This window comes from Bos grunniens, chromosome 22 (genome assembly GCF_055505025.1).
Source record: "Bos grunniens cultivar Pamir isolate PY7600 chromosome 22, Bosgru_T2T1.0, whole genome shotgun sequence".
Lineage (NCBI taxonomy): Eukaryota > Metazoa > Chordata > Mammalia > Artiodactyla > Bovidae > Bos > Bos grunniens.
Window position 1 is genome coordinate 11043246 of NC_141186.1, and position 22157 is coordinate 11065402.

The following is a 22157-nucleotide window of genomic DNA, read 5'->3' on the forward strand; positions in this document are numbered from 1 at the left end:
GGTATTCTCTTATCATATCTATAGAATCTGTGGTGATAAGCACTCATTAACTCCTTATACTGATAACTAGTATTTTCCTTTCTCTTCATGAGTCTTACTAGGGGCTTACCAATTAATCATTTTTAAGAACCAAATTTTAGTTTTGTTGTTTTCTTCTTTATTGTTTTATATTTCATTAACGTTTTGCTCAGTATCTTTTATTTCATTCCTTCTACTCACTTTTAATTTTTTCTTTTACAAACTTAAGGTGGAAGTGTAGATTATTGATTTCCAATCTTTTTTTCTTTCTAATAAAAGCACCTCATACTGTTATTTTTCTTTTAAGCACTGTGTTAGCTGAACCTCACAAATTTTGGTAAGCTTTGTTCTCATTTTCATTCTTCTAAAATATTTTCTAATTTCCCTGGTGGTTTATTCTTTGGCCCATCAACTATTTTGATGTGCACAGCATAATTTCCAAACATTTGGGGATTTTTCTAGATATCTCTGCTACTGATTTCTAATTTAATTACTTTGTGATCCGAGAACACAGTATATGATATTTGAAACTGAAAGCTGTATTATGAATTAGCACATCGTCTATCTTGGTGACTGGTCCATGTGTATCCAGAAAGAACATGTGTTTTGCAGTTTTCTCGTCTTATCAAAAAAAAAGATAAGGCAAAGTTAGCTGACTCAACTTTTCTACATTGTTACCAATTTTTTTGTCTACTTGTTCTGTCAAGGACTGAAAGGTCACCAAGGACCTGGCACTTAGAATGATAAAGATTTTTGAAGGAATATGTGAAAATACACCAATTTCAGGAATTTATATATTTTAATACATACATGTTTTTCAGTTGCTAAGTCGTGTCCGACTCTTAGCAACCTCATGGACGGAAGCATGCCAGGCTCCTCTCCCTCCACTATCTCCTGGTGTTCGCTCAAATTCACAATATATATTACATATGTATGTATGTATGTATGTATGTATGTGGGGGCTTCCCGGGTAGCTCAGCTGGTAAAGAATCCATCTGCAATGTAGGAGACCCTAGTTCGATTCCTGGGTCGGGAAGTTCCCCTGGGGAAGGGATAGGCTACCCACTCCAGAATTCTTGGGCTTTCCTGGTGGCTCAGCTAGTTAAGAATTCGTCTGCAATGCGGGAGACCTGGCGCCTCTGTCCATGGGGTCGCAGAGGGTCGGACGCGACTTACCCAACGAACGAAGCACAACATATGTGCGTGCATACGCTAAGTCACTCCAGCCGTGATTCTTTGCGACCCTATGGACTAGCCTGCCAGGCTCCTCTGTCCACGGGATTCTTCAGAGTACTGGAGTGGGTTGCCATGTCCCCCACCAGGGAATCTCCCTGACCCAGGGACGGAAGCATTTCTCTTAGTCTCCTGCGTTGGCAGCGGGATTCTATTATCAGTAGCCTATATATATATATAGGCTGGGAAGCCTATATATATACACAGGCAAAGTCCAAACTATATCAGCCTGAAACATCTGAACCCTGGGAGCTTCCTATCAGGCACTTCTTGACCCCTGGAAGTGCCCAGCATAGGGAAAAGGGCCACTCTGGGAAGCAGTAGGAATACGAGATACTGAAGACAAAAAATCCAAATCACAAATACTGAACAAAAGCACACTGTCAATCACAGTCCCCGGCAGGTCCCCCGGATCCCCTCTTCTCACACCCACACAACAGGTTTTTTTGCGGCGGGACAGTCAGCTTTGCGGTCCTTGAGAGAAGCAGCACCCTCCCCACCTGACTTCGCAGCACCGCAGCCCGGGTGTGTGTCAGTGTAGGGCTCAGGCCACCCCACTCCTGGGCTCCGAGGGCATGTCTACGCGCAATGAAGGTGGGCAGCGCCGAGTCCCGCACCTTCCGGGAGCGACCCTGCAGCGCGCATGCGCGGGCCGGACTTCCAGCTTGTCCCCTCCGGCGCTCGGTAGTGCTCCCTCGCCGAACTCCACGTAGGCCGCGCAGGCGCCTTGTTCTCACTGCTCACCTGCTGCCGTTGTCGCCGCCGCCGCCGCCGCCGCCGCCGGGGCTGGATGGGGGGCCGAGGCCAACCGGTGGCATCCAGAACAGAGAGACGCGGCGGCGGCGACGCCGACACCCGCAGGACGAGTGTCCCGACCGGCCCGCGAGCCCAAGGAGGAGGCGGCGAGGCCCGGCCCCCGCGGTCTGTGGTGTAGAGAAGCCTCCGCCGCCGCCGCGGCCGGGTCTCTCTGAGCACTCGCCCCCCAGGTTTCATCCACCTCAGGACCCCGCGTTGCGCGATGTTCAAGAAACTGAAGCAAAAGATCAGTGAGGAGCAGCAGCAGCTCCAGCAGGCGCTGGCCTCCCCTCAGGTACTATGGCCTCCGTGCTCCCCTGGTTCCCGACAACCCTTGACACCGGCTCGTGGGCAAAGGAGAGCGGAAGTTTTGTCCTGACCCTTGACTTCTAACCAGAGGCTTCCCCCAGATCTTTCCCTGGGAATGAGCTCAGGGCGGTCCAGGTCCTCCGTGAGTCCTGACCCCGGCCCCCCATCCCAGAACTCAGTTCTGGAGAGTAGGTTGTGGGTGGTTGGGTTTGTAACACCTGACCTCTTAATTTACCCCTGATGCCCAACCAGGTCTGAGAATGAGAGGAGCTCTGATCTTGCAAGATTTTTGACCCATACAGAAGGTTTCCCCCAGGCATCCGAGACCCCCAACTCAAGAGTGAGGGCGGAATGGGAAAACCAGGATCCCTTGTAATATCTAACCTTTGGACTGAAGTCCCCCTCTCTCATCCCCGACCCGAGACTGATTAACGGAGGGGCCCCTGGCCCGTGACGGAGTCTTAATTCCAAACCCTGGTCCAGGCGTGAGGGCCAGGGGTTGAGCCATTCCTGGCCGGGCTGCTTGCAGAAGCGCTGGACCCGAGAGAGGTGGCGGCGTGGCCGGCGTCCAGTGCCCGAGGCTGTCACGAGTTCGTCACTTCGCATTACTGGGTTGATCCGGGACGGGCGGAGGGGCGGGCCACTGTGGGGCCCGCAGGGCTTGCGCGCGTCCGCAGCTCTGCTTCTTCAGGAGTCTTGTTAATGTTTGTTTTTCACGAATGCTGTTGCTTCAGGAAATGACAATTTCCAGGAAAAAGGAGGCGCGTTAGTAGTGTTAATTTAAAGAAGCAGAAACAGTCTCCTAAGCCGCTGTGAATGTGTGTTTTGGTTGCCGGCAGCACGTGGTTCTTTCAGCAATGAGGAGGGCTTCTGCTAAATTGCTTCCCAGCTTTTCTGAGTCTCAACAGATTTAGTGTCTACACGAAAAGCTGGGTTTTGACTACTTGACAGGCATTTCTAAAACATTTGAAACAGAACATTTATCTTACATAACTTTTAAAAAACTAACGACCAATAACTACTAAATCAAGAATCTATTGCATTGAATTTATTCTGAAACTGTAAATTGAAGTTTAAAGCTTCTGTAGAGTGAAACAGTGGTTGAGGTATATTATATTATGGTACCTGAAAACTTGTTCATTCTCCCAAGGGAATTGTAAATAGTGATTAAGATTTGGATACTAAATATATTACTTTCAATACTAAATATATTACATTTACCGTGCGCTTTTAAAATTTTACAAAACACTGTTAATTTAAGAAAGAAAGAAAAAATAAAATGAAGTGAGAAATGTGGGGAAACAGGCACAGCAGTGAATGTAAGGGACTGTATACGTATCACTGATCCAGGATGCCACCTCTAAAAATTCTAAAAGAGAACTCAGGATGTGTTACGGAGTTAGCCACATGGAATTTCACTTCAGTGTTGTTTTTAATAGGTAAAATGTGGCCAAAAATATTCAGCAGTAGAGAATTGGTTAGATAAGTTTTGTCATATGGTTGGTTATTCTGCAGCCTTAGAAAAATGCCAGTATTTACTAGGTTTTTACTGTGCTAGGTATTTTGCTTGGGTAATTTGTTTCATTGTCACATAAATCTACAAGGTAGAATCTTTCACACCTGGAATGGGATTCAGAGAAATTAAGTAACTTGGCTGATGTCAGACAGCTAGAGTTAGAGCCCACAGAGAAGTAGGCTCTAACTGGTATTAAAAGACAGATTGGAAAACAGCATGTAAAGCGTGATCCCAGTTTTGTGGGGAAAGTATGACATGGTGAAAATAGTTTAAGAAGGACATGCTCCAAGCTGCTGGCGCTTTATTTGTCCATGTTATCTTTTTTTCATGAAAAAGAATTACTATCGATCTTCAACAAAGGGAGGTTGTCTTTGTTGTTGTTGTCGCTAAGTCCTGTCCCACTTGTTTGCGTCCCCATGGACTGTAGCTTGCCAGGCTCCTCTGTCCACGGGATTTTTCAGGCAAGAATACTGGAGTGGGTTGTCTTTTCCTTCTCCAGGGGATCTTCCCAACCCAGGTATTGAATCTGTGTCTCCTGTTTTGGCAGGCGGATTCTTTACCTTCTGAACCACTTGGGAAACCTGAGGTTGTCTTTAGAATCATGGTAAAAGGGCTAGTTACAGGTAATGCATTAGGGCTCCCAGTTCGTATGTCTTACTCTGGTAAGACAGTGCGTGTGGAGCAAGAAATGGCACTTTGTGTACAGATTTAAAACGATCCTTTTTGATGACTGTATATATATAGTAACTATATGTGTGTGTATACGTAGTGGATATATATATGTATATATATCGTGGGTGTATATATGTGTGTATATATATAGTGAGTATATATGTGTGTGTATATATAGTAGATATATATATATATATTTATCCAGAATGCAAAAGTAAATTGTTAGTGATCAATTGCTGATAGAAACTTGATTCTGTTCCTTGTCTTGATCCTTAACTATTCAGAACCCTTCAAGTTGAGAAATTCTGAATTATTATTTTTAGAGTTAAGGATTTCTTTCAAGTGTGAATTAAGCAAAACAAATATTTTTGGATGGGATAATCTTTTTGTAACAGATAAAACATGTCCTTGTTTTCTCATGCAAAGGATCCTGAATTTTTATAATATTATGTCTTGTTTTTTGACTATAAATTATTTTGTGTTGAGGGTGCCATACCCTCAGGAATTTAATGGGGTGTGAAAGACAATTTGCTTTTACCTGCTCAGGAGGATTTATGTGTTTGTTCTTGGTCTAGTTTTCCTGATTACTTTGTAGCCTCCCTTGCTATCTGCCCAATGTCTGTCTTCTCCCAGGTTTTAAATTGCTTTGGGCTTTAAATCAAGACAAGACCCTGAATTTCTAAAATTTTGTGTAAAATAAGGGCAAGTACCTAAGAGATTCTTTAATGCATTTTAGTGCATTAATACAAATTGAGACATTTGATTTGAGATTTTGGAGGCCCTTGTGTACATCTTTCCTGGTTCTTAGCTTGATTTCCAGAGGTGATATTGCTTGACAGGTATGTTTCAAATAGAGTGAGTCATCAGGTGTTGATAATTCTGGGATAAATGAACCGTTTACATCACAATACTTGCAAAACTTTTCAGTAATAGTAATAACGATAGTGTTCGTGATATTAATACTTTGGGCTTCCTTCAGTTTTTGAAAGTATTCAATAAATGCAAGACACCGTTTTGTAGTCCCCAGTCACTTCTCTTTGGAGCTGAGATTATTTCAACCCTTCTTTGGCAAATATTATTTTAAGTAAACATTTGGTCAACTCTGACTTTAAAAATAAAATTAAACAATTTCAAATCAAGTTTCACTTAATTTTTTAACAACAAATATCTATACTTAGATTTTTAAAATCCTTAGAATAAATTTGATAAAAATTAATAAAGAGTAATATAGGATACTTACTAATTTGTTAGGATGTATATAGTGCCGTGAATAAAAGAATATTGTTTTAACATTTGCAGCCCTTTTCATATATTACTCGGAGAAGGAAGTGGCATCCCACTCCAGTATTCTTGCCTGGAGAATCCCATGGACGGAGGAGCCTGGTAGGTTACAGTCCAAGGGGTCGCAAAGAGTCGAACACGACTGAGCGACTTCACTCACTCACTCACTCAGATATTACTAAAACTTAATTATAAAAAGCAGCGGCACAAACGGACTATTTTGTGATTCCACTTGTGTGAGTTACCTCGATTAGTCAAGATCAGAGAGGCAAAAAATAGAACGGTGGTTATGGCTGAAGAGAGGAGGGGGAAACGAGGCATTGTTGTTTAATGAGGATAGAGTTTCAATTTGGGAGGATGAAGAAGTTCTGGAGATGGATAGTGCTGATGGTTGCCCAACAATGTGAGTATAATTAATACCACTGAAGTGTCCACTTATAAATGTTTAAAATGATAATTTTTATGTTGTGTATACTTTACCACAATAAAAAACAAAACAATGTGGGCTCGCCCCAAACTTGCAGGATTATAATTTTTTAGAGTGGGGTCTCAAAATAATAGTTTGTGTAATAGGAATAAAAAAAAATTTCACAAGCAGGGAAAAGAGTCCCTTTCTGAAGGAACATAGTCTTTTTTATAAATGTCGCTTGGCAAAATAATTATCCTCAATCTAAAAAGCATAGCTCCCAGAGAGAAACATTTAGATCAGAAGAATCAGAGTGTCTTGAGTGTTAAATCTGTATTTTGATCAGGGAGCATATAGTGGCTATTTCTATTGCTTTGTATAGAATATACATTAAGTTCTTATATTTTAAGTAATAGAACAGTTCTTGTTTATGTAATTTAAAAAATCAGTGTGAAACTTGAATAGGGTAAGGGCCGTACAAAGTTCTTTCATCTGCCTCTTAGTTTGATAGGAAAAACTGGAGGAAAAACTTCTGAGAGAAGCTTTGTCTCTTGAGCTTATTGTGATATTCAAAGACCTTAAGACATAGATGCAAATTATATATAACTTTACATCCCACTGAAGCTGTGAGCAAATTCAGAAGCATCCTCCTGGGCCCAGGTGAGAAAGCAAGACTGGAAACTTTGATGCAGAACTTCAGTTAATGTGTTGTTAAAAATACAGGATTTTAAATAACCATTTAGTTTCTTTACCTCCTAAATCACAAAATATTAGGAAGATGTTTTCATTTACGTAAACATTTACTTGACTAGCTATAAAATTCTAGGTTGAAAAATTTCCCTCAGGCTGTTGGCTTTATTTCTCCCTTATGCTCTGGCAGCCCATTCCAGTGTTCTTGCCTGGAGAATCCCAGGGACGGGGGAGCCTGGTGGGCTGCCGTCTATGGGGTCGCACAGAGTTGGACGTGACTGAAGTGACTTAGCATAGCATAGCATAGCATATGCTCTAGCATCCTGTGTGCAAATGAAAAGTCTAATTCAAACTTGTTTTTTTCTGTATTGGTGGTTAACTTGATCTTTGAATCTTTTTTCTTTTTCTTTGATGCTAAAAAATGTCTAGTTTTCTTCTTTGCTTTTTTTTTAGTCTCCCCCTTTTCTTTATTTTTAAAATCTTATTAATGTTTCTAAATAAATTCTCTGTATATCCTTTTCCCCTCTTTTGAACTATTCCTTTTTTCCTTTTTATTCTATTGCTTTGATAGATTTCAGATTTTTATTTCAGCTGCTTCTATTGAATTTATTCTGGTCATCACATTTAATTTCCACAAATTAACACTAGTCAACTTGGGTAGTTATTATTACCTAGATGTTTTCTTGGTGCATTGCATGTATTATCTAAATTAATACATGAAATAATAAAAGGTATGGATTTTTATTATCCTCATTTTACAGATAAGAAATTGAGGCCAAGGGAGATTAAGTAACTTGTCTGTGTAGACAGCTAGTACCACACAACTCAGTGATAAAGCTGAGATATGAACCCAGGCAGTCTTGCTCTAAAGCCCATTCTCTTAACCACAGTACTTTTAGTTTGTTTTTTTTTTTTTTTTTTTAGCAGCAGCAGCAGCAGAGCTTCTCAAAACTCTCCCAGGATGTTATGTGTTATGTATACATGCATATTTAAAGTCTGTTCCTTGATCTGTCAATTGTTCTAGGTTGTTATACTTGTATGTATTCATACTGGTCATATTGTTTTTCTTTTTTTGAGAAAAATGTCTTGTTTTTATTAGTTGTTGGTTTATATTTATGAAGACCAGGTGGGTGATTTATTATCCAAACATTCTTAATGAATGGGGACACTGGTAATTATCTTGAAACTTAAACTGACGTGGACTGGGCAGGGCTGGGATTGCTGTGGTGAAGCTGGGGTGTGTTGTTACCCTGCTGCTGTATGGTGCCAGCCTCTGCAATTGGAGCGCTAACTCCTCCAAGGTGTTACTCATTGTATTTGGCTGTTTGTTTTGTCTGGTGAAGTGTTTGGGTTGAAGGAGGCTGACCCCGTGTAGCTGTTTGTTTCACAGACGTGAGACACGTTCCTGAGAGTAGTGATATCCCTTCTAGTGTATAAAGCTGATTTCCCCTGCCCCCCTGTTGCAATAAGTATCTTTTGCCTCTCCCAGAGCTGCCTTCTGTGTATGTTTGGAGTTATGGCTTCATTGCCCTGACTTCCCCACCAATTAGAATCCTTTTGCCTTTATTCTTCAAAAATTTGTTCTTTTTACTTATGATTTTCCCTCTCTTGTTCTAGAGTTTTAGTTAATCTGCTTTTCTACTTTTTTTTTTCAATCCTTCATTTCAGTGGGTTTTTGGGAGGAAGAGAAGTAAACAGTGTTCAGTCTGCATTCTTGTACTGGAAACCTAATACCACTCTGCATAAACATGCATTTATCTTAAATATTTGTCTTTTAAATTATGAATTCTTAACAAATGCATATTTCTTAGATTAGTAAAGATGTCTGATTTTTCTATTTTATTTATTTTATAGAGTTATTTGGCTAAGTTAGCATGGATGATGTTATCAGTATCTAGTGTCTGAAATGTTGGGAATAACATCAGTTCACTTATGATTTGTTATCAACTGTTGGATGAGATTTAGGATGAGAAATAGATCATCTTTTAATCTGTGTATTATGCTTTTAAATCATATGGGGTACCTTTTACTGGATATATTAGATACTCATGATTTTTAAATAAACATTTAAAATGAAATTTTGCTTTTATTTTTATCAAAGTAATACATTCTGTAGTTTTAAAAGATAAAGTCCTGCTAAAAGACTGTTATGCTAAAACAAAACAAAACACACTGTCTCCTCCAGCCTCCCAGCTCTGTCCTCTGTGTTCTTTCTGGAGACTTTAGGATCTTCTCTTGTTTTCTGAAATTTTATGGTGAACATGCCTTTGTGTAGATTTATTTTTGCATTGTGCTTCACTAAGTATGGTGACTCCTGCGCTTAAATTCTTGGAGAATTTTAGATATTATTTCATTGATAATACCCTCTCCTTTGTTTTTTCTCTTCTATTCTGGAAGACCAGTTAGTTTTTGTACCTTCAGGATAGAGTCTCTTATTTATTATTTTTTACTCTTCATGGTCTATTTTAATTTATTTATTTGTTTTTTGTTTTATTTGCAGTGGAAGTGTGGGGTCTTACCACTGGACCACAGGGAAGTTCCTTTTTTTGTCCTATTTTTGAGAGTTTGCTTCAATTTATCTAACTGTTCAATGAGTTTTTTGTTTTCTTTATTTTTTGAAGTATGGTTAATTTACAATGTTAGTTTTCAGTTGAATTTTTAATTTTTCCTACTCTGTTTTTAAATTTTCCAAAGGCTATTTTTGTCTTTTGCTTTTTCATAGCATTGCTCTTGCTATACTGATATATCTTTAACATTAAAAAAAAATTATTTATTTTGGCTGCACCAGGTCTTACTTGTGGCATGTGGGATCTTTATTTGCAGCATGTGGGATCCAGCTCTCTGACTAGGGATCAGACTTGGGTCCCTTTGATTGGGAGTGTGGCGTCCTAGCCACTGGACCACCAGAGAAGTCCGCTGATATATCTTTTATAGCTCTGATTTTTTTCTTTTGTTTTGAAGTTTTCTTTTAATTTCTTTTTTTGGTGGATTTTGTTGTTGTTGGCTCTTACATTGGAAATTTTCTTTACTGACTGCTCTGGGGTATCCATATTTAAAGGCAGGACACTAAAAATCTGATGCTATCTAGAAGTATCATGTGGTCAACACTGGGATTCCCTGCTGGGTGATAGGCTGCAATTGGCTTTATTATCGGGAGAAATATCTACCTGTTGATAACCTGAGATCTTTAAGATGTCATTTGATTTCTCCAGTGAAGCCTTTTGTTTTTTGGGCAGGGGGTGCCAGGTTATAAGCCGAGCTGCTTCGGAAGCATTGTGCTGGAGGTTCCACTGTTCACTGTGCAGAATATCACCTAATTAGTCCCTCTAGCTTTAGTCACACACTTTGCCCTTCACTCCTGTCTTACTGTGCTTGGTTTCATCCAGGTTGGAGCTGAAATGGCTCCAGAAAAATAAACCTTTGGTTTTTCAGAGGCTATGTAAGGTGGGACCAGGGACATGGGGATCTTTCAACCAATTTTTCTGATTTTGGTCCTGCCTCTGAACTTCTTCATTATAACTTGCATTGTAACTTTGAAGTCTTAAATCTTTTTAGGGCTCTGGAGATGAAAATAGGCTTGCTTCTTATCAGTGTTCCCTTCTCCATGGGATTGTAGTATCCTTAGCTGTATTATCGGAGAAGGCAATGACACCCCACTCCAGTACTCTTGCCTGGAAAATCCCATGGGCGGAGGAGCCTGGTGGGCTGCAGTCCATGGGGTCGCTGGGAATCGGACATGACTGAGCGACTTCACTCTCACTTTTCACTTTCGTGCATTGGAGAGGGAAATGGCAACCCACTCCAGTGTTCTTGCCTGGGGAATCCCAGGGATGGGGGAGCCTGGTGGGCTGCCGTCTATGGGATCGCACGGAGTCGGACACGACTGAAGCGACTTAGCAGCAGCAGCAGCAGCAGCAGCAGCTGTATTATCACTTTAGTATTCTTTCGTCCACACCCATTCTTCTGAAAATTGGTTGAAATTTAACTCTTTGGGTGGTGTTTTAGTTGCTAAGTCATGTCCAACTCTTGCAACTCCATGGACTGTAGCCCTCCAGGCTCTTCTCTTCTGTCCATGGGATTTCCCATGGCAAGCATACTGGAGTGGGCTGCCATTTCCTTCTTCAGGGAATCTTCCTGACCCAGGGATTGAATCCAGGTCTCCCGCATCGTAGGCTGTCTCCTGCATTGCAGGTGGATTCTTTACCGACTGAGCCACCAGGGAAGCCCCAATTCTTTTCAGGGGAGAGAAAAATAAGAAACTTTGGTTCACCTACCATATTTTTAACCAGAAGTCTCCTTAAATTACTTTTGAATGAGTGGACTTCACTATATTAAAGGGCTGTTTTTGAGAGGTGAACATTTATAACATAAGCAGTAATATTTGATTTCTGGCACTACTGTTTAGACATCAGGATGTAGAAGGTACTTTACTAAAGACATGATGGAAAGTTCTAATAATTTTGTAACTAGTAGATAAAGGCTTATGTGACATATTAACTCCAGGTTACTTTGGCATTCCTTTATAGCTGGGGTGTCAGGTAGATTGGCAGAGACTTTCAGGAGTACATGGTGAGGAGGAGTCTGTGACTGTGTCCTTGCTGTGATTTGGTTACTCGTGGGTCTGGCGGGGAGAAATGAAGCCAGATGTTAGGCTTGTGTAAGAATGCCATTCGTCTACTTGGGCTATAATTTGAGAAGTAAGTAATGTCAAAAGGCTTCTGGGCAGCCAAAATTTTAATGTCACTAACTTAATAATCCATAATTAATGTAAGTTATTAATAAAGACAGTTTAAAAAAATCCCTCATTTAGAATTTCCTTATGTTTATTTTGTCTGCAATTCTATTAGATGTAGTTATCTAGTTTCTAAACTAGTAACAGGCTGAAACAGATGGAGGTATGGAGGACAGTTATCCCCAATTTCCTGACAAGAAAGTGAAAAGCTGAGAATGCTTATGTGGCTGGATCAGGGTGCACGCTGCAAGATCTGGGCTAGCGTGCAGTTCTTCTGAGTCCCTTATCTGCTTCCCCGGTACTCTCTGGATCACTGTTTCTCAAATTTTTTTCACTGGGACCAGCAGTTAAACAACAATACCATTCTTTTTGCACAGACACTTCTAAGACAAAAGTTTTATAGAATCTTCATCTTTACGACATAAGATGCCATATTTTGACCCAAAATATTTCCTTCATTAAAAAAAAAAAAAGGTGATCCCCACCCTCTAACTGATTCCACAACCCAGCCGAAGTGCTTTCACCATACCATGCTGTCTGTATAAGATAATGTTAATAAACGTAGCTGCTAACTCTTAAATCTCTATTACATCAAATGTATCTAATATATTTTAACTATACCAAAAAAATTAGACATTGAAAAGCATTAATCTTAGGCTGAACAGCACACTCTAAAGATAACAACACAAATTTTAGATATTTGTATTACTGAGAAATTCTATATTAGTCAAAACTATGTTAATCAAAGTTTATTCCATTTGGGCTCTATTATCTGAGAGTTTTCCTATAAAGAGCTACCATATTCAAGACAGCTGAATTGTCAGATAGATACAGGTATCTAAAGTTATAAATTCAAGATGGTTAAATCTTAAGGCTACTGTTCTTAAAGGTGACTGCGTTAGTTTCCTGATGTTGAGTAACAACACATCACCACAACCTTACTGCCTAATAACCCAGTTACTGTTTCACAGCCTGTGTGTCAGAAGTCTGGCATGGCATGACTGGCTTCTGTGCTCGGGCCTCCCAAGACTAAGATCAAGTTGCTGTCCACATTGTGTTCTCACTGGCGATGAGGATCCTGGTCCATGCTCATGCAGTTGTGGCTGTGGGACACAGGTCCTTATTTCTCACTGTCTTTTGCAGCTAGTGCTGCCCACAGTTTCTCACCGCTTGACCCTCACAGGCCTTGGCTTTCCTTCAGGGTTGCAGGAGTACCTCTTTGCTTGCTGCCCCACCGCTGGACTCTGGACTCTGGACTCAGGACTCATTTGAAGGGCTTGTGTGATTAGGTTGATCCCATTCAGATAGTCTCCTTTCTGTGAGTTAACTTAGAGTCAACTGAGTAGTAATCTTAAATATACCTGCAAAATCCTTTTTGCTCTGAAAGGTAAGATCATCAGGGCAATGATACCACATATTTGCAAGGTGAGGGTGATTTTGGGTCATCTTCGAATTCTGAGTACCACGGTGACTAAAATTTTTTTTTCTTATAATGAAGTTGAGGGCTATGGTCAATTAATATTCAGTTGGCAATAAAAATATTGTGAGCCTGGATATAACCATCAGGTTTCTTGAAAAACAGCTTAGACATCTGTCTTCAGATTTCTCATGGCTGTGAGGATTAATTAGAACAAATTTAGTTTGAAGGAATGTAAATTCTTACGTATTTTAAAGTGAGGATAGCTGTTAAAGATGCAAGACTTTGGGATAAATACTCAAATACAGTTAGTTGGTTTTTTTTGCATATTTTCATACTTTGCAGTCACATCTATTCCCTCATTTGATTCCTACTTTTGCAACTCCAGAGGAAGACCTACAAACCATCAGGCCAAGCTTGGCCATGTGGTACTACTTTTCTGAGGGCAGTGTGTGTTAGAATCTATACTTTAACTTCATAAACCCCAACATTTGATTTTGCTGATTTTTCCAGAGCTGATGAGGCTCCAGTTAAAGATTAGGCTCATATGAGAAATCATTGTGCCAATTAAGAAGTTTCACAGTAGAGGTGTACTTTTCAAGTGATTTGGAGATCCTTGTCTGGAGTAGCCCTTTCTTGGCATCTGACTATTTGGAAAGCTGAATTATTAACCCCCAAATTTTTTGGAGATGTTGTAATCACGGCAGAGAGGGTTGGCTATGAGTTACTTCCTGTGGCCTAATAAAACTAAATACTTTCCTAACTTTTGCCCTCTCAATAGCCGTTTTATTAAAGGAGATACTACATATAACCATATAAAAGGAGATACAAATGGAGCTTCTCCCAGTCTTATTGGTAGTGTTTGAAACATCTAGAGTCTTTGAAGCTGGTATGAGTTGAAATTCATGGCTATGGGTGGGAAGGGTTATTACGTTTCCCTCAACCTCAGTGAGAATTATTTCTGAAGTGCTCTGAATATTTGTGATTTAGTTTCAGTCCTGGGTAAACACTGTCCAGTGACTGCTTTCCTTTCCCATTTTCTAAACACAGTGTTGGCTTCTAGTCATACATTTTTTGGGGGCTTCCCAGGTGGTGCTGGTGGTAAAGAATCTACCTGCCAGTGCTGGAAACATAAGAAATATGGGTTGGATCCCTGGTTCAGGAAGATCCCTTGGAGAAGGAGATGGCAACCCGTTCCAGTATTCTTTACTCGAAAATTCCATGGACAGAGGAGCTGGGCAGGGCTACAGTCCATGGGCCGCAGAGAGTCGGACACGACTGAGTGACTAAGCACACAGAAGCACATGTAAGTTTTCTCAGTTCAGTTCAGTCGCTCAGTTGTGTCTGACTCTTTGTGACCCCATGATTCGCAGCACGTCAGGCCTCCCTGTCCATCACCAGCTCCCAGAGTTCATTCAAACTCAAATCCATTGAGTCAGTGATGCCATCCAGCCATCTCATCCTCTGTTGTCCCCTTCTCCTCCTGCCTTCACTCTTTCCCACCATCAGGGTCTTTTCAAATGAGTCAGTTCTTCGCATAAGGTGGCCAAAGTATTGGAGTTTCAGCTTCAGCATCAGTCCTTCCAGTGAATATTCAGGACTGGTTTCCTTTAGGATGGACTGGTTGGATCTCCTTGCAATGCAAGGGACTCTCAAGAGTCTTCTCAAACACCACAGTTCAAAAGCATCAATTCTCCATCACTCAGCTTTCTTCACAGTCCAACTCTCACATCCGTACATGACCACTGGAGAAACCATAGCTTTGACTAGACGGACCTTTGTTGGCAAAATAATGTCTCTGCTTTTCAATATGCTATCTAGGTTGGTCATAACTTTCCTTCCAAAGAGCAAGCATCTTGTAATTTCATGGCTGCAATAACCATCTGCAGTGATTTTGGAGCCCAAGAAAATAAAGTCTGTCACTATTCCCACTGTTCTCCCATCTATTTGCCATGAAGTGATGGGACCAGATGCCATGATCTTAGATTTCTGAATGTTGAGTTTTAAGCCAACTTTTTCACTCTCCTCTTTCACTTTCATCAAGAGGCTCTTTAGTTCTTCTTTCTGCCATAAGGGTAGTGTCATCTGCGTATCCGAGGTTATTGATATTTCTCCTGGCAGTCTTGATTCCAGTTTGTGCTTCATCCAGTCCAGCGTTTCTCATGATGTACTCTGTGTATAACTCAAATAAGCAGGGTGACAATATCCAGCCTTGACACACTCCTTCCCCAATTTCTAACCAGTCTGCTGTTCCATGTCCAGTTCTAACTGTTGCTGCTTGACCTGCATACAGATTTCTCAAAAGGCAGGTCAGGTGGTCTGGTATTTCCAACTCTAAGAATTTTCCAGAGTTTGTTGTGGTCCATACAGTAAGGCTTTGGCATAGTCAATAAAGCAGAAGTAGATATTTTTCTGAAGCTCTCTTGCTTTTTTGAAGATCCGGCAGATGTTGGCAATTTGATCTCTGGTTACTCTCCCTTATCTAAGCCCTCTTCCAATTTCTAAATCCCTTGAACATCTGGAAGTTCATGGTTCATGTACTGTTGAAGCCTGGCTTGGAGAATTTTGAGCATTACTTTGCCAGTGTGTGAGATGAGTGCAATTGTGCATTCTTTGGCATTGCCTTTCTTTGGGATTAGAATGAAAACTGACCTTTTCCAGTCCTGTGGCCACTGCTGAGTTTTCCAAATTTGCTGGCATATTGAGGGCAGCACTTTCACAGCATCATCTTTCAGGATTTGAAATAGCTCAACTGGAATTCCATCACTTCCACTAGCTTTGTTCATAGTGACGCTTCCTAAGGCCCGCTTGACTTCGCATTCCAGGATGTCTGGCTCTAGGTTGGTGATCACACCATCGTTATCATCTGGGTGGTGAAGATCTTTTTTGTATAGTTCTTCTGTGTATTCTTGCCACCTCTTCTTAATATCTTCTGCTTCTGTTAGGTCCATACCATTTCTGTCCTTTATTGTGCCCATCTTTGCATGAAATGTTCTGTTGGTATCTCTAATTTTCTTGAAGAGATCTCTAGACTTTCCCATTCTATTGTTTTCCTTTATTTCTTTGCATTGATCACTGAGGAAGGCTTTCTTATCTCTCTTTGCTGTTCTTTGGAACTCTGCATTCAGATGTGTATATCTTTCCTTTTCTCCTTTGCCTTCTAAAACATTGATAAGGCTTCAACTTTATTTCACATTCAACTATTTTGTTGTTTAAAATTTTGAGGCCTCACTCTTCCTGTTTTTTGCCTTGGTTGAGTCCCTTAAGGTACCCTCTGCACATTCCTTCTATCATGTGTTGATTTTTCTGGTTCATCTTTTAGAAGGTACGTGTGTGTTGGAATTCTGAGTTGTAAGCAACAGAACTCAGCCCAGCTAGTTAAGCAGAAAAGGGATCTGTTGATGAATAAATAGTTGGTGACTTACAGAATTTTAAGGAGGGCCTGAAAGTCTGGGCTGATGGCTTTGCTCAGCCAAGCTGGGGGACAGCACTAAGAATGTTGCAGCCGCCTCAGTCTGGCGCACTGCTTCTCGCATGCACAGCTCTTGTGTGTGACTGCAGGAAGCTCTGCGTCTCCCTGCTCACCAGCTGACGAGCTTTATTAATTTTGCATGTCTGTTTTCTCATACCGCCCATATATGACTCAGAGTCTCATGTGGGTGTGTTCACTGGGCGAGCTCAGGTCACCTGCCCTAGATGAAAAGAAGACTAGGTTGGTGAGTTTTTGGAGTTCAGACTTAAGTACTTATAAGAGCTTTTTAGAAAAAGAGTTTATTTAACTTTTGTCACATTTTGTTGATGTTTTCTCCTCCTCCCAATTAAACTGTTCCTTTTGATTTCTGCTTCTGACATAAAAATATGTTTTATTCAGCTCTTAGTTCCCCAATCAGAGGACTGCGGGATTTGCAGTTCCCTGCAGTGGAAGTGAAGAATTTTAACCTCGGGACCACCAGGGAAGTCCCGGAAATCATTTAAATCTTTAATATAGCTTAAGTATAAACTAAAGGTCTGAGTGATTTTGTTCCCCCATATGGATGGCCATTTGTCCCAGCACCATTTACTGAACGTTTGTGTTGATTAGAAATGTTAAACTTAATTGTACACTGAATATGTACATATGTGTGTGTGTATGTGTGTACACAGTTTCTTGTGACCTCTCTGTTCCAGCATAGACACAGCAGCACACGCTGACTTGACAGATGGATGTTCCATTTGTTCATTTATTTTAACAAATATTTACTAAGTACTTTTTATTTATGTGGTGCTATACAGACTACAAAAGGGTAAGACATCAAGACGTTATTTTTTGTGTAGATGGGTTAAGGCCTATCTTGTTATGGATGAGAGGGCATCTTGAAATGTTGGTTTTATATTTTTAGGACTGTTTTTAGCTCACCTTAGAGTGGACCTCAGGCTCTAGTTTCAATTTGGAGCTTCTTGTTTACGTTTATCCTACGCGTTTTTGTACTAAGGATTGTAGGAGTCTTGAAGTCCTTCACAGAACTAATGGACTGGCATCTCAGTACTGGGCTGTGGTGTGCACAGTATTCTCAAAGTAAGACCTTTGATTAGAGACATATTTACCTCCACAGGTCATTATAATTGAATATTAGAGCTGGAAGGCACTTTCACAATTGAATTGACAAACTTGCTTTTAATGAACTTGGAATAATTTTGATTTATAGGAAAGCTGCAAAGATAGTATAGAAAGTTTTCATATACTTCTCACCTGGTTTCAGTCTCCCCTAATAAAATAATTTTATCATCACAACCTTATTTTGAGGTTTATTTTAGCATTCAGAAAGTTAATTTAGTGAAGGTCATAGTTCAAGTTGGTAGCAGAATCAGACCAAGGACCCAGTGGGTAGCCTGGGTCTGCTAGTTGATGACGTTTCATTTACCTTTTTTCATTTTCCATGTATTTGCTCTTTTCCTTCCTTTTACTGGGTTCTTTGGGCATGTACTGTGAGAAAGGACTATATAGTATGTCGTGTGCTCACGAGTGTAGTCTTTCTAATTTGTGCAATAATCTTTTAATCTAGGCTTCCTCCAGTTCTTCAACACCAACGAGAACCAGGAGCAGGACGTCTTCATTTACAGAGTCACTTGATGAGGGTACACCCAACAGAGAGGTAAGTTTAGAATTTCTTCCTTAATAAACTTACAAGAAGCTTATTATGCTTCTGTTTATAAGAAAAATGGGAAATTTTTTTGACATGTCAATTATTTAATTCCTAGATCTTTTTTTAGTAACTTTTTTTTTTTGCTAATAGTAATTTTGCTTTTATAAAGTGTGTTTTCTTTATATAGCTTAATTTGAGAGGATAATGTACTTTGCCTTTAATATTTGAAATTTTCAGAATGATGTGCTAACAATTTGTTCAACATTATTCGGGGAGAAGTCCCATATTTTCAGATTATGATTGGAAGCACTGAAGTAACTACTGATTCCAAGTGACATGCAGCTGGCACCATAGCTCAGATTAGATTTTTTCCAATATTTTTTCTTTCTGTGAAGGATTGTAAGAGTCCCAGAAGTACAGAAAATAGGGTAAAACAAAGTGCACACATCAGTGAATTTTTATGAAGTGAATCCCCGTGTGGCCACCATCAGGTCAAGAAGAGGCAAACTGCTGGCACTGTAATGCTTCCTCCCTCCCCTACAGAAGAGTACCGTCGTCCTGCCCTTTTGATATATGCTGCTGCTGCTGCTGCTTTTTCTAAATAGTACCTCTTAAGTATGCTTTCTGTCGTAAACATTATAATTAAACTGTGGGTTGCCTAATTTTTGGCTATGTCAAATTGTGCTGCTGTGAAGAGTCTTGTGCACTTCTCTCGCTGCCCACTTACAGGAAGAGAGCCACCGGGTTAAAGTGTATATGTAGGTTAACACTTTGGAAGCTGATGCCTGTGGTCTTTTTCAGGATAGTTGTAGAACTTTACCTTCCTACCAGGAGTTGATGAAAGTTGTCTTGAATTTCAGCTCTTCTGGTGGCTGTAATGTTCTCTTGTTGTAGTTCTAATTTGCATTTCTCTGATGACTGATAAGATTGAGCATTTTTCATCTGTGTATTTCATCTAATGGGACTGAGCATTTTTCATCTGTGTATTGATAACTTCTTTTGTGAAGTGCTTATTTCAGGCTCTTGCTCATTTTTCTGTTGGTTTATCTTTGTTTTATTGATTTGTAGGAGTTCTTTTTTGTACAGTATGGATAGGAGTTTTTTTAATTGGATATATGCCTTCTAGATATCTACTTCCTTTCTGTCTCTTGCCTTTTATTCTCTTAATGGTGTCCTTTGAACAGAAGTTCTTAATTGTAATGTCCAATTTATCAATATTTTATTTTATGTCTAGTGTTTTTCATTTCTTATTACAGTATTCTTTTCTTATCCTTGAGAGTATTTGCCTGTGTTATCCTGTTCTACCTTTCACATTTGAATCTATACTCTGCTTGGAAATGAGTTTTTTCAATATGGTATGAGGTAGGGATCAAGTTTCACTACCACCCTTCTCCCCCTGTAGCTATCCAGTTGTTTGATTCTTTCCACACTGCTCTACTGTGCTACCAGAAATTGTGTCCATATTTGAGTGGATTTGTTTCTGGACTCTATTTTCTCTTCTCCTGTTTGCTCTGTCTTTGACTTGTTCCCGTATTGTCTTCATAACTATTTTATATTAAATCTTGCCTTCAGTGTAGAGCAGGTCTTCCCTGTCTTGGTTTTAAAACCAAAATTTTGTAGATTGCTGGCTTAAACAACAGACATTTATTTCTCAGAATTCTGGAGGCTGGGCAGCCCAAGATCAAGGTGCCAACAGATTCAGTATCTGGTGAGGACCCTCTTCCTGAGATGCACAGAGCTATCTTTTCATTATGTCCTAGCATAACTTTTCTTTGTTGCATGCACCTAGGGAGAAATGGAGGAGTAGGGAGCCTGCTGTCTTTGTCTTTCACTTTTTGTAAGGGCAGTAATCTCATCATAGAGGTCCCACTCTTTTTACCTCATCTAACTCTAATTACCTCCCAAAGGCTTTGCCTCCAAGTACCATCACCAGATATCACTGGGGTTTAGGGCCCAAACATTCAGTCCATAGCACTGCCTTGTTCTTCTGGAATGTCTTAGTTATTCCTATACCTTCCCATATAAATTTCATGCAAATTTTAGAATCAGATTTTCAAGTCTTAAAAAAACAAACTCAAAACACAACACTGACAACAACAACAAAAAGCACATGTACAGAGAATTGAATTGGGATTGTACTGATTCTATAGATTAGTTTGGAAAAAGTTTCAGTATTATGAATCCAATTTTATAACCTTTCAATATTTTAAGTAGTGTTGGACTGAGAATTGTATGTAATGCATAATTGGCAATGCTGTTATTCTGTAAGATAGATTTCTAAGAATGGGATTGCTAGGTCATAGGGTGTATTTTTGAAAACCATTATTTAGTAGATGTTGATAGCAAAATAAAAACTTCATAGTAGTTTTTGCATTGAAAGTTAATAGTATACTGTGTCCTTAGTGTATATATTTAAATAATCTGACAAAGTTATATACGAGTATAGAGTATATGCATACTTTCTTTGCAATCTTATTTTCTTATGCATTATTTACAATATTGCATTTTTTTAACTTTAAGATTTCAAGTTAATGTTGTTGAATTTAGTTTATATGTGAAAGCAGTTTGAATGAAAGCTAGAATATTGAGCAGCAAAAACACTTTTTGCAGCGGTGTTAATGGCATCATTCCTACACTTAGTATATTGGTTGATATTATGGTATATTGGCTTACATACAGTTGAAACAATGAAAATAACTGTTGATTGCTACTATTGGTTTTTTTTTTTTTTAAGATTTGTTTTTTCTAGGATACTTTAAGACCTTTAAATTGAATGTATCTTTACAAAGTAATCCTTTCTGAAAGGGATGGTTTCAGCATTCTTTTACAGCAGGCTAAGTAAGCTAAAGGTTATTTTTAATTTTTCCCCATATTCCAGCACTAAAGCTCCTGTGCTTTTAGGTATAGCTTAGGAAATGGTTTCTGGTTGACAGCCAAAGCAATATCATCACTTCGTCCAAAGCATTTTTAAACAACTCTAAAAAATATTTTTGATCACAAAGTGAAATGTAAACCTTGGGTCAACTTATTTTGAAATAAATAAGGGACTTTTAAATTTCATGATCAAGTTACTGATTAAAAGGACATTACATAAAATTATCTTTTTAAGTCATCAGCTCTCTCTCAAACTCCCTGGGTTTTTCATTTTGTTAAACTTTTGAGGTGAAAGATACTCTGTCAGTGATGGGATCCTCACTTTTAGTTTTAAGTTTCTTTTTAGCAAAATGTGGAAGTTTAATTCAAAATACAAATATTTATTTGTCTGTCTCTCCAGGAGGTACATAAAGTCTGTGTTATCTAGAAAGCTTGAGAAGTAGAATGGTTTCATTACATTGATTTTCTGGTCAATTTAATGTTTTGCCTGTTCTCAGATATTGGGGAAAATCCTAATGTGTCTGGTTTCCCGTGTTAGTAAGTATTTTATATAAATCTAAATAAGTCTGTCTTTGGTAGCAGTGCCTCAGGCTTCCTTGTTGTTGTTTTGTCACTAAGTCGTGTATGACTCTTTGCGACCCCATGGAGTGTAGGTAGCCTGCCAGGCTCCGCTGTCCATGGGATTTCCCAGGCAAGAATACTGAAGTCCTGACCCAGGGTTTGAACCTGTGTCTCTTGCATTGGTAGGCAGATTCTTTATCAGTGAGCCACCTGGGAAGCCCCAGGCTTCCTTACTGCTACTGCTTCTGCTAAGTCGCTTCAGTCGTGTCCAGCTCTGTGTGACCCTATAGATGGCAGCCCACTAGGCTCCTCTGTCCCTGGGATTCTCCAGGCAAGAACACTGGAGTGGGTTGCCATTTCCTTCTCCGATGCATGAAAGTGAAAAGTGAAAGTAAAGTCGCTCAGTCATGCCCTTAGCAACCCCATGGACTGCAGCCTACCAGGCTCATCCGTCCATGGGATTTCCCAGGCGAGAGTACTGGAGTGGGTTGCCATTGCCTTCTCAGAGGCTTCCTTATAGGGATGTAAAA

General features: G+C 39.8%; 1 protein-coding gene across 7 annotated transcripts in view; it reads left to right on the top strand.

The window, feature by feature from the left end:
- The first annotated feature begins 1989 nt into the window (after positions 1–1989).
- GOLGA4 (golgin A4) overlaps positions 1990–22157 on the top strand; it is a 124247-nt gene continuing 104079 nt past the window's right edge. For 6 of the 7 annotated variants that reach the window (XM_086365869.1, XM_086365870.1, XM_086365871.1 and 3 more), the window contains exons 1-3: positions 1990–2341; positions 5843–5926; positions 18112–18201. In XM_086365869.1, the coding sequence (XP_086221995.1) occupies positions 2270–2341; positions 5843–5926; positions 18112–18201 (246 nt within the window). In that variant the 5' untranslated portion in view covers positions 1990–2269. The remainder of the gene's footprint in view (positions 2342–5842; positions 5927–18111; positions 18202–22157) is intronic. The other variant, XM_086365868.1, reaches the window with a different exon arrangement.